Source organism: Onychomys torridus, chromosome 21 (genome assembly GCF_903995425.1).
Source record: "Onychomys torridus chromosome 21, mOncTor1.1, whole genome shotgun sequence".
Lineage (NCBI taxonomy): Eukaryota > Metazoa > Chordata > Mammalia > Rodentia > Cricetidae > Onychomys > Onychomys torridus.
In genome coordinates this window covers 25,321,562-25,338,227 of record NC_050463.1, presented here as the reverse complement: position 1 = coordinate 25,338,227, position 16,666 = coordinate 25,321,562, and the positions used below count along the sequence as shown (strand labels likewise).

The 16,666-nt window shown below is 40.8% G+C and overlaps 1 protein-coding gene across 2 annotated transcripts in view; it reads right to left on the bottom strand.

Moving 5' to 3' along the window:
• The window catches only part of Strn (striatin), an 83,325-nt gene that overhangs the window by 48,657 nt on the left and 18,002 nt on the right, over positions 1-16,666 (bottom strand). For both annotated transcript variants that reach the window (XM_036170597.1, XM_036170599.1), the window contains exon 2: positions 2,920-3,023. In XM_036170597.1, coding sequence (XP_036026490.1) covers positions 2,920-3,023 — 104 coding nt within the window. The remainder of the gene's footprint in view (positions 1-2,919; positions 3,024-16,666) is intronic.

The following is a 16,666-nucleotide window of genomic DNA, read 5'->3' as shown; positions in this document are numbered from 1 at the left end:
ATTGAACTCCTTAAGCAGACTCCACAATATGACTCTTGTTCACTTTTCTCCATTTCCAGCCATCAAATAACAACTAATGTCTGTGACACTCTTCACACATAGGACTGCAAATTCCTGTGCGCATCGCTTGGTTCCAATGTGGTTTCTCTACTTCCTACACGTCCCTCACTGGCGAGGCATCTTATCTGTCATAACGCTGCTCAAACCACTTAGGGATGGTAGTGTAGCTGCTTTCTTCTTTCTGATCCCATTATATATCACATACATATTTCTACCTCAGCCCCTGGCATCTCAGTGTACTTTTGTGGTTTATAAGTCTAGATGCAAGCCTTCATGTGCATGCACACACACATACCACACACACACACACACACACACACACACACACACACACACACTCTTCTGGTTACTTTAGTATTCATGTATTCCAGTTCTACTACCTTATAGATAACAAAATAATAAAGAGTACAGGCTTTAGATTCAGTCTGGAGAGATCTGACCTATAACTACAACAGTTACTTAGTTTTAAGTCTCTGGGTCTGAACACTGTGCTGGTTTGTCAACTTACACAAATTCCAGTTATCTGGGGAAGAGGAAGCCACAACTACGGTACTGTCTCCATCAGATTGGCCAGTGGGAATAGCTATCTGTAGGGCATTTTCTTGATTAAAGATTGGTGTAGGAGGGCCCAGCCTAGTGTGGGCACTGCTACCCCTGGCAGGTGGTCCTGAGTTGTATAGGAAAGCAAATGAAGGGGTTGCAGAAATGGCTCAGCCTCTTCCAGAGGACCAGGGTTCAATTCCAGGCAGCCACATGGAAGCTCACAACTGTCTGTAACTTAGTTTCTCTGCAGGTACCAGGCACACATGTGGTGCACAAACATACATGCACACAAAAACCACGCACACATAAAAATAAGTACATCTTTTAAAATGAAGGAAAAACGAACAAAACAACCACAAAAACCAAGCAACTGGAGAAAGTCAGGAAGGAGAGCTCCTCCTTTAGGTCTCTGCTTTAGTTCCTGCCTCCAGGGTCTTGCCTTGAGCTCTTGCCCAGACTTCCTTCCGTGATGGCCTGTGACCTGGGAGTTCTAAGATGAACTAAAGCCTCCCCTGCACCAAGCTGGCTTTGTTAGGTTTTTTATCAGAAACCTATCAGAAAGTGTGATGGCTAGGACACTGCACCTACTCCACACAGTGCATCGATTTCTGTTCTTGGCTCCCTCACCTCTGCAAAAGCCTACACAGAGCACAGCTGGAGATCTCAAGTATTTGCAAATTCGTTTTTCTTTTTAGTTCCCTAATGTTGCTTTCAAACAGCTTCTTAAGGCATAGAAAAATCCATTTATCTTTTCGCCAACTGGAGGAACCTCTTGTGTATCAATTTCTCAACATTTAAAAATATTTTGTGAATGTTATTTTATGGTGGTTTTGCACAGTCCATTTGCCAACTTCAAAAAAAAGAAAGAAAAACAAGTGACTATCAAAAATAAGGCAAAAAAATCCCTAAAATAGAGAATTCTAATACCAGGTTACCAAATGTGCAGGTTACAGGAAACAATGAACTACTTCAGGCTGCTGATTTAAAAAGAAATCCAAAGACTGGCCATTAAAGAAACTTAATCCACATGATAATTTCCCCAGACTCTCACGTGACCTATTTCCCTTTACTTATGACCCGAATGTAACACTAGCAAAGTTGCAAGGCAAGCTCTCCTTCTGCAGAGATAAGAGTATCTCACAAAGGAACAAAGGAATAAAATACTTTTTAAAGTCTATGAAAAGGTATTGTCAATCAGAGCAATTTTTTCTTAAGAAACTGTATCATGCTGAATATTACATCATAAAAAAGGGAGAAGCATTATAGATATTTCCTTTATGATTAAAATGTAATTTTACTCTAGGAATAAAAAAGAAGTAGAAGGAAAGGAAAGAACGCGACTGCTCTTAGGTGGAGGAGAAAGTTTATAAAAGAAAGGAGAGCGTAGGCAGAGGCATCTGGAAGAGTTAGGAATGGATATGACCAGGCTAAGCTGGGCACAGCGGTGTGTGTGTGTGTGGGGGGGGGGGGGGGGGCAAAGGTACAAAACAAGTGGGTAACCAAAATGTCTGTACTATACAGGGAAGAGCCCCTGGGCTGGACCGTTCAGGGCAGAGTATGCCAGCCGTATCCTGTAACAGGTAGAAACCGAGGGATGCTGGGAGAATCTGGGCGGCCAGGTCCGCTTTGATACGTTAACTAGGCACCTCAGCCATGGGTGAATAAATGCCGGGTGCTGGTCATATAGCTCAATGATAGAGGGCTTGCACAGCAACCACATGACCCTCGGTTTCATCTCTAGTACCATGAAAAGAAAAACAAACAAAATGATACAAAAGAAAGTAGCAGAAGAGCTGGGTCATGACCCATAATCTGAGTACTTGAGAGCTAAGAGGCAGAAGGATGACGTGTTCAAGGCCAGCATCTTCTACCCAGTGAGTCTGAGGCTAGTTTGTATGAGACCCTATCTAAAAACAAACAAACCGAAATAACTAAATAAATAAAGAGCAGAAGATGGAGTGGAGAGAAATGGATGACAGCCTAAATCGTAGATTGTGGCCAGGAGGTGGTGATGCTCGCCTTTAATCCCAGCCAGGCGGATCTCTCTGAGTTCGAGGCCAACCTGGTCTACAGAGCGAGATGCAGGACAGGCACCAAAACTACACAGAGAAACCCTGTCTCAAAAAACAAAAAACAAAAACAAAAACAAAAACAAAAACAAGAAAAGAAAAGAAAAAAGACGTAGACTGTGAATAAATGTGGCTAAAACACATTTTAAACCATGTAAATCACCTTATTAAAGATCAAGATCTGATTGTAGTTTAGAAATAGTAGAATCATGAAGATAGTTAGGACAGAGGGATTTTACTGAATTACCTTTCTTGCTTCAGAGCATATTCCAACATTTTGATCCTCCTCACAAGATCTTTCTTCAAATTTTCTTGACCTTTCCTCTCCCCCTGAAGGAAGGCAATCTGGGCCTGGAAGGGAGAGAAAGGCAAAACTCAGTTGAGAACAGATGCATTTAAGAAAGAAGTTTTCAACGCAGGTAATCAATACAGTTCCTCTTCAAACCCGCCACAGTGCAAACCAAAGAAGTATTAGCTGGAGGGGGAAGTCCTAATTTGAAAAAACAGCCACAGGAGACCTATGAACAGTGTTTCAGATGAGAAATGCTGCCTCATGTGGTCCAGGTTTTTCCTAAGGACCTATAAAACAACAAACAGGGTACAAAGCAGATGCACAATTTGTCCAAGGTATAAAATACCTTGAAAGAGGTTCATTTTTATAAAAAAGGAAGGCAGGAAAGTAAAATGCCCAGAACTCTTATAAATTCTTCCAAATTAAGAGTTTTGTTATCAAGATGAAAAGAGTTAAATACCCCAGCATGGGAAGGAGGACGGACCCCTTATGCCCCTCATCGAGGAGATAACAGCAGCTAATGGATGGTGAGGAAGACAGTCACTTTGGGGGGGAGGGGGGAGGCACTGGAAGGTTACCCGGGCTTCAGTGGATGACCCCATACACATGGCCTGTGGGCAGCACTAAGTGGACTCTGTAGGTAGGACATGAAGTTGTGAGGAAGACAGGAGATGTGATGGAGAAGGGGGGGGATGGGAGAGTGGGGGACGGACATGACCAAGACACATTATATACATGCATGGAATTTTAAAAGTTTCATGATATATCTAAATTTTATATGACAGTCCTTAACTTAATCCTGGACTTATCCTACAAACAACAAATAGCTCCATTTCCTCATCTCCTTTAAGGAAATGTAATATGTGAGAGAAAGGAGAGACTGGAAAAGAGACAGTCAGGTGCCAGATCCTCAGCACACTGCTGCTGCTCTCCAAAGAGGGACAAAACCCCAGCATGTCACCGTGAGACAGACAGCAGGCAGCGTCAACCACAGTAGGAAAGGGACAGGAAAGAGCAGCTTTGGGAACTGAAAGACACTGAGGACCGGAAGGACATCTCTGCTTAAAGAACTGCCAGCGTTGGAATAGGAGCTTGTCCAAGCAATTGGTATCTCTATAAAGGCAAGAAGGAGCTCATTTAAGGTGTGTCACAGGTAACCACCAACTTCCCATGGGCACATGCTCCTCCCACCCATTTCTACCACACCAACCCAGAGACAGACAGCAACATTATTACACATGAGCACAGCTTTCCACTCAAAAAAGAACTGCACATTTAAGGATGACTTTAAAACACTCCTAAAGAATTCTGAGGACTGTCCAACTGTGGTTTAATGAATAAACCAATAAGCTTAGTCTACTTCATTTAAATGAGACTCAGTTCTCCTTATTTAGTCCACAGTGACCATACAATCCAATTTGCTTCTCATAACCTTTGAATTAGTACTGTGATGTGCTTAGTTTCATTTCAAAAGTTCTTAAAATTTTTCAATCAAAAGGACGTTTTCCTTATTAAAATAAAAGATTGACAATTCAACTGTATATAGAAAATATAAACAAAGGAAAAGACACTGAACATCCATCATATCTGTTCATACCTCAAAGATCCTAAAATGCTTTAAATATATACTCTAAGATGGATATATAGCATAATGGTACATGCCCCTCAAGGTGACAAAATGAAAGCTCATCAGAAGAGTATGTCAGCCCAACTCATTTGGCCAAGCAACCCATTGCTTTGAAAGAAATGTATACACATAAAAAGTTTTAGTAAAAACAATAAAGCACGCCTTTAATTCCAGCACTTGGGAGGAAGAGGCAGGTAGATCTCTGTGAGTTCAAGGCCAGCCTGGTCTACAAAGTGAGTTCCAGGAAAGGCACAAAGCTATACAGAGAAACACTGTCTTGAAAAACAAACAAACAAACAAAAAACAATAAAGCTAATCAATGTAACCAAGCATAGTAACAATAACATAAATTGCCAACTTCATCTTCTGTATTCTTCGGCTACTTCTGAATTTCTGACATCCTGGATGATTCTACAGTTCAACCTATAACATAAAGTCTACACTGTGACTGAGTCTCCAACTCACTGGCAACTTGCTTGTCTTCCTCCGACACTTGCTTCCCTATTCTACCAACACACACACACACACACACACACACACACACACACACACACACACACACGAGTCTAGTTACATAATCGACACAGAAGAACCCAGACTGTTGGGCAGTGCATGGAAAACACGCCTGAAGGAGTCACGGAGCCATGGCACTCCTCAAGCTCAGACACTCCTAAAACACTCTTATAAAGGACAAAGGAGACACTGAGAAAATTCAATGTTAGAGTCCTGCCGGATTCTTGTGATCTTCAAAAGAGTTAACTCGTAAAAGTCACAGAAAAACTGTTCCAGGGGAAGAACTGAAGAGGCCAGAAACCAAATTCAATGCATGACTCTGACCTGGAATGGATTATGCTGGATAGTAAGAGGTAAAACAGGAATGGCAGCTGAGGACTAGAAAGTCCTAATAGATCAGGGCTGACTTTCTGATGCTGATGCTCTGTGTTACACAGCATAGTCTCTGTTTGTAGAGACAAACACTGAAGAATTCCGTCAGAGCCAATGAACTATCGACTAGCTGGCAAGTAGCCCTTATAGTTCAGGAAAAAAACAATTCTTTGTGTGGTCCTCTCTATTTTTCTTACAGCTTAAGATTTTCCTTGTTGATTTTACAAAAAGATACACAATCACTACTTTGAAAATCAAAGGTTCCACCTCGACCATAAAGCCAACAGCACACACAACAGAGAAACCTAGAAGCACAACAAAATATCCATTCCAACAGGATCCTTTAACAGTGTGCCACAGGAGCCGACAAGAGCAGCTTAATTAAGGAAGAGATAAGTATAAAAAGAGAAAGAAGAAGTGCAAATAATCGGGGTGGATACCACAAAACTCCAGGAAAACAGACGTTCTAAACATCTGTGGGTGTTTTGTTGTTGCTGCTATCTTCTTCTCAGGGCCCCAAAAATGATATGAGCCAATCAAAATTCATGTGCTTAAATAGACTCAGCATTACAGGATTCTATTTCTCCCTAACTTAATCTTTAGCAAAGTAATGAAAATCTTAAAAAGCCAGACAATTCTAAAGTTCACATAGAGATAAGAAGCAAGCAAAAAACAACAAACAAAGTACTTAAAAGCTCTAAAATGCCTTAAATTTTTATGTTTACTTAATTTTATGTGTGTAAATGTTTGCCGGCATGTATGTATATGCACCACGTGCATGCCTGGTGCTTGTGGAGCTCAGGAGAGCCAGAGTTACAGACAATCGTGAGTCACTGTGTGAGTGTGGGAATCAAATCCAGGTCCCCTCGGCAAGAAAATGAGTGTTCTTAACTGCTGAGCCATCTCCTTCCCCATAGCTCCGACACTTAAAACACATTCAGTCTACAGCTCCTCTGCAAGTCACACCTATGCTATAGAACAATCTAAAACAACTCCGAGTTTTTCAAACCGAGAGGAGCTGTGGGTAGAGTACAGTTCAATGGCAGAGCACACACTTAGCACGTTTGAGGTTCAACCTCCAGGGCTAAAGGAAACTACACTGTTTCCTTCTTTCTTTGTATGTATGCACATGTACATGTGTATGTGTGCAAGGGTGTACATGAGATGGTGTGCACATGTACATGTGTGTGGAGGCTAATGGATAACATTGGTTGTTGTTCCTAAGGTACATCCTGAGGCTGTAAGACTAATCAATGTCACCTAAATTTTTAAAACAGTAATTAAAATGTTGCTGTAAAAGTATTTTGGAAAATAAGATATTTCCTATAAAACATCAAAACAAATGAAACTAAAGACACCACAAATCACAAAGTTTTTCTTTCTTTCCTTTTCTTTCTTTCTTTCTTTCTTTCTTTCTTTCTTTCTTTCTTTCTTTTTTTCTGTTTGTTTGTTTTGTTGTTTTTGAGACAGGGTTTCTCTCTGTAGCTTTGGCGCCTTTCCTGGATCTCACTCTGTAGCCCAGGCTGGCCTCGAACTCACATCTGGCTCTGCCTCCTGAGTGCTGGGATTAAAGGCGTGCGCCACCACTGCCTGGCTATTCTTTCTTAATACACATAGAATACCTACAAATCAGAACACCACCAGGAATTCAATAGAAAAGCCAAGAATATGTAGACAGAAGGAAATCTAAAAGGCTTAAAAAGATGTTCAGGGCTGGAGAGATGGTTCAGCACTGGCTGCTCTTCCAGAGGTTCTGAGTTCAATTCCCAGCAACCACAAGGTGGTTCACAACCATCTGTAATGAGATCTGGTGCCCTCTTATGGCCTGCAGGCAGAACACTATACAAATAAATAAATTTTTTTAAAAGGATGTTCAAACTTTTGTGGGTTTGTTTTTGTTTTGTTTTGGTTTTGGTTTTGTTTTGATTTTTTTATTTTCTTTTGGGTGGGCACTGTAGGGGTGAAGGGAGAATTATGGAGGGACTGGGAGGTGAGCGGAATGATGTGAAATTCCCAAGGATTCAATAAAGAAATTATGTTAATTTAAAAAAAAGCGAGGGAGGGAAGACGGAAGGAAGGAGAAAAGAAAAGAAGAATGTGTAAGTAACAAAAGCTAGGCACAGTGGCAGATGTCTGTCACTGCACTAAGCAGGAGGCTGAGAGTCAAAGTCTGAGGCACACAACAAGACCCTATCTCTCAAGTAAGTCAACGTCTATTAGTTAATTAACATAAAGTCCCACTTCTCTTCACTGTGACTTAGTCCCTAATCCACCAGCTAGCCTCCTAGACTACACAACAAGTTCAGTTATCAGCTGAGCAAACATCAAGATCGTGACTCAAACTAATATTAACAACAACAAACGACAGAAACCAGGTATTTACTTCTATGATGTGGTACGGCTCGGCTTCCTCTTGTAATGGGCAATATCTATTAGTCTGCAAACACATATATTCTTTAAACAAGGAACTTTAGAATGGTCTCTCTCAAGTATGCTGGCACATATGTAAGATGGCCGAAGACTGTGCAATGCATTGTCTATCAGGTTAAAGAGAATTGGCAGGCCTCAGTTACAGCCTCTGGGAGAGTAATGCCAATCCTGTCAATCTTCTTCTTCCAGGAAACAGTCTTAACACACTTGCCGCTGCATGCGGATGCTACTGTCTTCGCTAAAACTCACGGGCTAAAGCACAACTGCTATGCATCTCTGTCTTTTCAACATACATCACAGGTAAAGATTGCCGAGATTTCACACTTTTGTCTGAATTGGATTATTTCACTGGTAAGGGGCAGAGTGGGACACAGAAATAAGAAAGGGCAGAAGGAAGGGAGGGAGGGAGGGAGGGAGGGAGGGAGGGAGGAAGAATGGGAGGAGAAGGGAACATCTACAAAGACTACTCGGTGGCTGTCAGCACAGACAGTTCGAGGCACACAGGCAGAGACTCACAGACAAGACAGAATCAAAAAGAAGGGGGAAGAAGCTGGCAGCCATTGGCTTTTCTCAGAAAATAAAAGGTAAATTCATCATTACGCCACTCTAGAATAATTCCCAAGTATTTAATAGCCCTGAGTGTTTCTCTAGATACTAGAGTGACTAGAGACAGAAGACCCTGAGTTTAAACTACCCTTGAATTCCCTCTTTACTGTCCTCTAAGCATGTTAATATGCTGTAAACATGTTTTAATTAAAAGGTATTACAGCCAAACAAACTCATCTACCAAATCCAGTTCCCAAGCCATCAATTTGTAGACTGTTTTGGATGTTATTGTCAAAATTCATTTTTTTAAAGAGAGGAATAAAAAGATGCACAAGAGATTAAGTGGTTTATATCCCAGGGAACAACATTCTCACAAATGAACTGAGATAATAAAGAAGTAATGACTGCATCATTGCTTGGAGAACTCAAGGCACAAACCTACTTGAGAGACAGTTTCTGCACTGAGATATGACAAAATGCCACAGCTCAAGAGAAGCCTTGAAAGTACCCCCATATGCCTTGGCAGTACAGTCCATCTGAAATGAGAGACGGAGATTCTCAAAGAACACATTTCCTGGCCTCCAAAGGTGACCTACTCAGTTCTTTTGTGTTTATAGATAAACTTCTCCACTACCCTCAGTAACACTCTGGGAACTTCTTTAGAAAGCCCTGTTGCACTAAGAATATCAATATTCTTCAAATCTCCTAACTACCCAGAATCAGGAAAATGAGTGAGCTCGACAGCAATCATTCTTAAAATTCGAGAAATTCAATCTGATCAAAGATAAGGTATAAAGCTATATTTTAAGTATTACAAATGCTTTTAAAACTCATAATTCAGCACATAATCATTTTCCATTCAAGTACATGTACATGTTAATGGTAGTTCTGTAAAAAAAAATAAATTATGTTCAAAAACAAAGTTAAAAATCCATGATGCATTAAGTTTTTTCTTTTTACGTATTATAACTGAGTAGAACTTTCATTTTCTCATCTACAGAAGCAAACAAAAAAGATAAAAACAATACTGGATGGACATTGGACCCCAGTCTACAAGGCAAGTTAGTTAGCTTTGTTGTTGTGGTGTTAGGGAGCCTTGGGTATGCTCTCTGCCGATGAGCTATAGCACCAGACCAGGAAGTTTATTTGTAAATTATTCTTAATTTTAGTTTGCCAAAAAGAATGTATACAGGTTGAACATCTTTATCTAAAAATCTGAAGTCCAAAATGTTCCAATATCTGAAATTTTGTGAGCATCAGAACACATCTTGGATTTCAGACTTTCAGATTAGGAACGTTCAGTCAGTGAAATTTATGTAAATCTTCCAAAATTAAAACATCTATGAATTTTTAAACACATCTGGCCCAAGCGTTTCAGATACAGTTAAACATGGAACACAAATCTTCTATTCCTAAGCAGATTTATCTGTAGGCATAGTAACTAACAATTAAAACACTTAAAATATACCCCATACTTTCCTGAGACTTTTGTTTGTTTGTTTGTTTGTTTTTTCAAAATAAGGTTTCTCTGTGTAGCTTTGCGACTTTTTTGGATCTCGCTCTGTAGCCCAGGCTGGCCTCGAACTCACAGAGATCCGCCTGCCTCTGCCTCCCGAGTGCTGGGATTAAAGGTGCAGGCCACCACAGCCCAGCAAACCTTTCTTGAGACTTTTAAAAACTATTTCACACTCTAAAATTTAGAATTCAAAATGAAGGCAGGCATAGTGCAGACCTGAGACTGCTGCATCTGGAGCAGCTCTGACTTACCCTGCGACACAGTTAGAAACCAAATAAAGTAACAGGCCATTATGGAGCAAGAGGTAGGTCTGTCCCAGAGCCCAAGCTCTTTTCTCCACAAAAGCATGGATTCGAAAACAGGCCACACAGATGAGTGCACAGTTTTCTGAATCTCTCCCAACTTCTTATGACTGCAATATCAGCAGTCTCCTGATTAAGAGATCAAACCTACCAACATATTCTAGTTCTAATGCATGTTTAGAAATACCTATTACCTACCAATTTAAACTGTTGTAAAGGAGAATATAGAAAAGAAAAACCAAAATGTTCCTGCTGGCATAGTAGCACGTGCCTCTAATCCCAGCACTCAGAAGGCTGAAGCAGGGGGGATCCTGAATTCAAGGCCAGCCTGGGCTACATAATAATGGAGTTCAAAGCCATTCTGGCTTACACATCAAGGCCTTGTCTCAAAAAAAAAAAAAAAAAATCCTATTCAAAGCACATGGAGTTAGGGTATAAGAGTAACAGCATCCACATCTACACAAGAGAATCATGTAGTAAATGAAGATTCGAGTGATACAGACAGGTACTGCCATTCACTTAGCAATATTAACTGAGCCAGCCCTACTTGATATCCAACACAATCCCTGGCCCTGGGGAGTGCAGCAGAGCCGCCTGCAACCCACTCCTTCAGCAGATGAGGGAGGCGGGACGTCCAGGCTCACCTGGGCGGTGCACCACAGGAGACAAATCCGCACAGAATGTTCAGTGAAGGGAGCACATATTCATGCCCAGAGGACTGGAGACAGGCTGACAGACGCAGGAGTTATAAAAGTAAACACAAATAAAATACAGTGGGAGGCCTCTGTAACTCTGGAGACACAGAGAAGATTGATGCTCCACTCCAAAGTGAATTTCTAATATGGTATTCATTCTACCATGAGAAACTAGGGAGCTTATAAAAACTTCCTCATGAAAACATTTCTGGGCTATTTTTATGTATTTGTCACTTCTGTTCAATAACACAAGACAAATTTTTAGATGACAAATTGCCTCTGAAATGCTACCAGAGCGACATACTTTTTTCACAAAGCAAACCTCATCTCCACACATGTAATTACAAAAAAAAAGCCTCAACTTCCCAAACTGTCATGTAAAACATGAAGTTAATTGCTCTCCTCACATCATCACCTCATGACAGCATACAAATTACCAAACATCAGTAAGTTTCTGATGATCTCATGATTTCCTCGGGTTCCCTCAGCACATCCTCATCCCCAAACCTACAGATGTTCCTGACAATTGCTTAGCGGCCTGCCAAGACAGCTGGATTAAACTACGGTTTTATAAGCCAGGTGTGGTAGTGTATACCCAAAATCCCAGCACCTGGTGGGCTCATCAATGTTCTTAAGGAACTTTAGAACACAATTTAAGATAGGAGAATTTTCCAGGTCAATATACCAAAATATTGGTCGAGACAGCAGGACTCAGGAAAAATTGGGGAAGGGGAAAAAAAGTCAGTAAAGAAGAAAAAAGAGGGGGCTGGAGAGATGGCTCAGAGGTTAAGAGCACTGACTGCTCTTCCAGAGGTCCTGAGTTCGATTCCCAGCAACCACATGGTGGCTCACAACCATCTGTAATGAGATCTGGTGCCCTCTTCTGTATGCATAATAAATAAATAAATCTTTTTAAAAAATGTACCTCATAATAAAAAAGAAAGAAAGAAAAAAGAAAGAGAAGAGAAGAAAAGAGAGAGTCAGATATGATGGTGCATGGTTGTAATTCCAACATGTGGAGACTGAGGCAGGAGAATTACCATGAGTTCAAGCCCAGATGGGTTACACAACAGTACAAGGCCAATCAATACTTGATAGCAAGACCAGCTTTTTTTTTTTTTTTAAAAAAAAAAAAAAAAGGGCCAGGCAGTGGTGGCGCACACCTGTAATCCCAGCACTTGGGAGACAGGCGGATCTCTGTGATTTCAAGGCCAGCCTGGGCTACCAAGTAAGTTCCAGGAAAAGGCACAAAGCTACACAGAAACCCTGTCGGGGGGGGGGGGGGGGGGGGGGGGGGGGGGGGAGGAAATTGCTAAATAGAAATTTCAGTATTTATTTGAAAATTAATAGATACACATTCTGTAAAGAAACAGACCACATTAGTTAGAAAACATCTACTCCTGAAAGTTAGTTAGCAAGAGGAATAAAAGACATACTTGTAAAAATAATTTCGTTACCAGTAACTGTTTCCACAAGGAAAATCAGCCAAATAACAAAAGGGAAAGAGAGAGGGGAGGAAGGGGGAATAACACTAAGTCAATAATTAGCAAACAGGTTGCTATACAAATGAAGAACATAAATGAGTTATTTTAACAAGCCTACAAAATATGTTGTGAACATTAACATCTTTTAAGAGATTAATTTTCTAAGTGCTGAGAGCTGGCTCAGTGGTTAAAAGCACTTGCTGTTCCTCCAGAGGCTCAAAAATCATCTGTAACTCTAGCTCCAGGGCATCTGATGCCTCAGGCATGTGCAGGCACCTGCACCCACACGCACAAACCCACATGCAGATACACATAATTAAAAATGACAAAAATAAATCTTTAAAAAGATAAATTTTAAAAAGATTCCCTTTTTCTAAAGGAAAAAACCAACTTTGTTATCGCTCAAAGGAACATATTACTCTAACAACTGTTAAAAGATTAAGGATATAGATAATAAAGGGCAACAATTGAGAAAAGCAGATTATAAGCAACTTCCTCAAATCCCTATACCATAAATCCCCAACCCCTAAAATATAATTCTTTAAAAAGCTAGAATTATCTGCCCATTTTTGTTGTTGTTTCTTTTTGTTTGTTTGTTTGTTTTGTTTTTTGAGACAGAATTTCTCTGTGTAGCTTTGGTGCCTATCCTAGATCTCACTCTGTACACCAGGCTGGCCTCAAACTCACAGAGATCTGCCTTCCAAGTGCTGGGATTAAAGACATGCACCACCATTCTTTATGTGTTTTTCAGGTCTGAGTGTTCTGTCTGCATATATGCCTGCACGCCAGAAGAGGGCATCAGATCCCATTATAGATAGTTGAGAGCCACCATGTGGTTGCTGGGAATTGAACTCAGGACCTCAGGAAGAGCAGTCAGTACTCTTAACCTCTGAGCCATCCATCCTTCTTGTTTGCCTTTTTATATGGGAGTTTATTTGAGAAATAACAAAACATCTCAGAATATTTCACATCACTACACTTAATAAATGTAGCAATAATACATTTTTTTGTAAGCAAAAAGCAGACAAATGATAAGAAGGCACGAGTTATATAGGTTAACTGTACTCATACAGAAACAGGCCGATAGCCAAGCAAGTCAATACACATCAGTTACTACGTAGTTCTATGCACGGAGATACTTCACAGTCATCTGCAATATCACACAAGTCTAAGTCTTCTGATGAAAATAAAAAGAAAGTCCACAGGGCCCTAAAGAAGCCACCAAAGTTCTGAGACCTGACAGACACTTTCAGCTAAGTAGCTGGATACAGAACAAAATAAGAAAATCAGTAGGTGTTTTTGATTATATCAATAACGATCATACTGTGAAGGAAATAAAACACTCCCACTAACAATAGCCCAGAAAGAGAAGAGAGAAGGGATGCACACCAGTGCCTGTGCACTCAACAGATCATGCTGCAAAAACAAATGTAAAGGAGTGGAACTAGATCCCTTCCCCTCATCCTGCGCAAAAATCAATTCAAAATGGGTAAAAACCCCGAAGTGAAACCTGAAACTCTGAAGCTGTTGGGGGCAATCACGGGGAAGTACTCAAGATGCAGGCAGAGGCCGGACTCTGAAAAGGACTCCAACAACACAGAAGAGATAACAAGAGCTGGCAAACGGAGCTGCATGGAGTTAAAACTCTGCAAACAAAGGGCCGAGCGTGAAAATCTTTGCCAGCTGGGATCTGACAGGTGATTGACATCTAGAATCTATACAGAACTCAAGAAACTTCAACTCCGAAAGCAATAAAAATCTGATTAATAAATGGACAAATGAGTCAAACAGACACTTATCTAAAGATGTATATATGGCCAATAAACAACAACAACAAAACTGTTCAACACCCTCAGAGACCGGGAAAGCAAAACTCTACAGAGATTCCATCCCACCCCAGTCTGAATGGCCATCATTTAGAAAACAAAAATGTGCTAGGGAGGAGCAGAGGAGAAACCCTCATACACCTGCAGTAGCAAAGGAAGTCATTGCAGCTACTATGGAAGTCAAAGCCATAAATAGATCTAGCTGTACCACATACAAATTGATTGCAACACTACTATTAACAGATTATGGAATCAGCTTAGACATCAACAGATGAATAAATAAAGGTGTGTGTGTGTGTGTGTGTGTGTGTGTGTGTGTGTGTGTGTGTGTGAGAACAATGCCATTTGTGGGAATATGGGTGAAAATAAAGAATACCATGTTAAGTGAAGTTAAGATAGGTAAGAAGGCTAATAGTGAATGGTTTCCCTTAGATGAGGAATCTAGATTTACATATACTCATACTCAAGAGGTATATGGACAAGTGGTACTATGTGGGAGGAGACAGCAGGAGGGGAGAATGTTACACAAAGGGAAGACAGATATGTACCAAGTACACGACATTCACATATGTCATAATGAAGCATCATTTTGTACAATGAATAGACACTAAAAATTATGAAAGAAAAAGTGAAGAGATCACCACTCAGAGTAGAGATCTTCTTAAGTTTATGCACAGAAATGTAAATATACCTAGCAGTGAAATCTCTTCATTTACTGTGAGAGGGGCACAGTCTCGCTTTGTAGGCCTGACTGGTCTTGAATTCATGATCCTCCTGCCTCAACCTCCAAAGTGCTGGGATTACAGGTGTGCACCACCACATCCAGCTAAGTTTCAATATTTTCATACCTACACAAGGCTTACAAAGTCAATTTATGATAATGTACCTGCTTGGAATCAGGTCTGTGGAAAATGCACACAACAATCTGAATTGAGACTCTGAACAGTTTATATCTCTAGTTTTAGAAATTATGCCAAATGAAATACATAGAGGAAATATCGTGTGGGGGGGGGGGGATGCTAATTAAAATAATGAAGAAAAAAACAAAAACAAAAAGAAGAGACTGGGAAATCCTTGGTGCTCACTAGCCAGCCAGCCTAGCCTACTTGATAGGTTCAAGGCAAAGTCAGTGAGAAACCTGGGGGGTGGGGAGCATCTGAGGAAATGATACACGCATTTGTGTACACACAGGAAGAAAAGAATTTTGAAAGCTGGATATGATGGCATGTGTCTGTGATCCCAGCACCCCTGGGGTGGAAGCAAGAGGATTTCAAGTTCCAGGCAGGATCCAATCTCCAAAATAAAGGAAGGCAGACTTTGATATTTGACGAGTGTATGGATGACGGGCAGCTGCTGGAGGTAGGAGTCCATACAGCTGGCTGTCACAGTAACTAACCACACTCTGAAGTCTCACAACGCAATAGAGAGCCAAGTTTTTCTGTTCTTTAGAAAATGAGCATTGCTTTCCTCAAATACTCCATTCACGTTCTTTCCCAAGTGGCACTGCCCTTCTCTTTGACCCACTATCTACTGACAAGAACACGCCGATTAACCTTTCCATCTCTGTGCCATGTTCCTGAACCCACCACGCCTTGTCCCCTCAGACTCACATACCAACCTCCAATGGAAAGACTCAGAAAATGGTGCTTTCCTTGGCTTCTAAATATTCAATCTATCTGAAACAGTCCAAGTACCAAACATACAACCACAGAAGTATTAGTCCTTCCCCGAGGACAACTGTGAGAGACTCGGCTCTCTCCTTTCAGCCCATGGGGCCCCAGGAACTCAGGTCATCAGGCTTGGTGGCAGCACCTTACCTGCTTAGCCACACTGACAGCTCTTTTTTTAATGCAGTATTATATCAAGCCTAGGATCTTACACATGCTAGACACGTGTTCTACCTCTGCTACATTCCCAGCTCTGGACCTGTCTTATGCAACTCTTTCATTTCCTTGAGGAACTGTGGTTTTCATGATTTCAACTTCCACAATTACAACATTCAGAACCTTAATCTCTTGGGATTGCCATTTTTTTTTCTTTTTTCCTTTTTTTTTAAACTTAATATAGAATAGGAAGAGACAGACGTGACAGGCCTGTGTGAAACACACATGTGGTTAAGGAGACAAGAAGAAGAGGAGAGAGGAGAAGAGAGCGGGATTGCCACTTTTAGGATTTTAGATTTTAGGAATTCTTACCTTTCTGTATTTCAATATTCAGAATTCTAGCAATCAAAAGTATGCCTTTTAGATATGGACTGGCACCACCTACATAAAAACACCCCAGGATTACACTTGGGGAAAACACTTCAAGTTGACCCAGATGGCCGTCTTCACTACCTTTAATATATTAAGGAAAACGTTTATACAACTGTATACATGTATTATTCAAGAG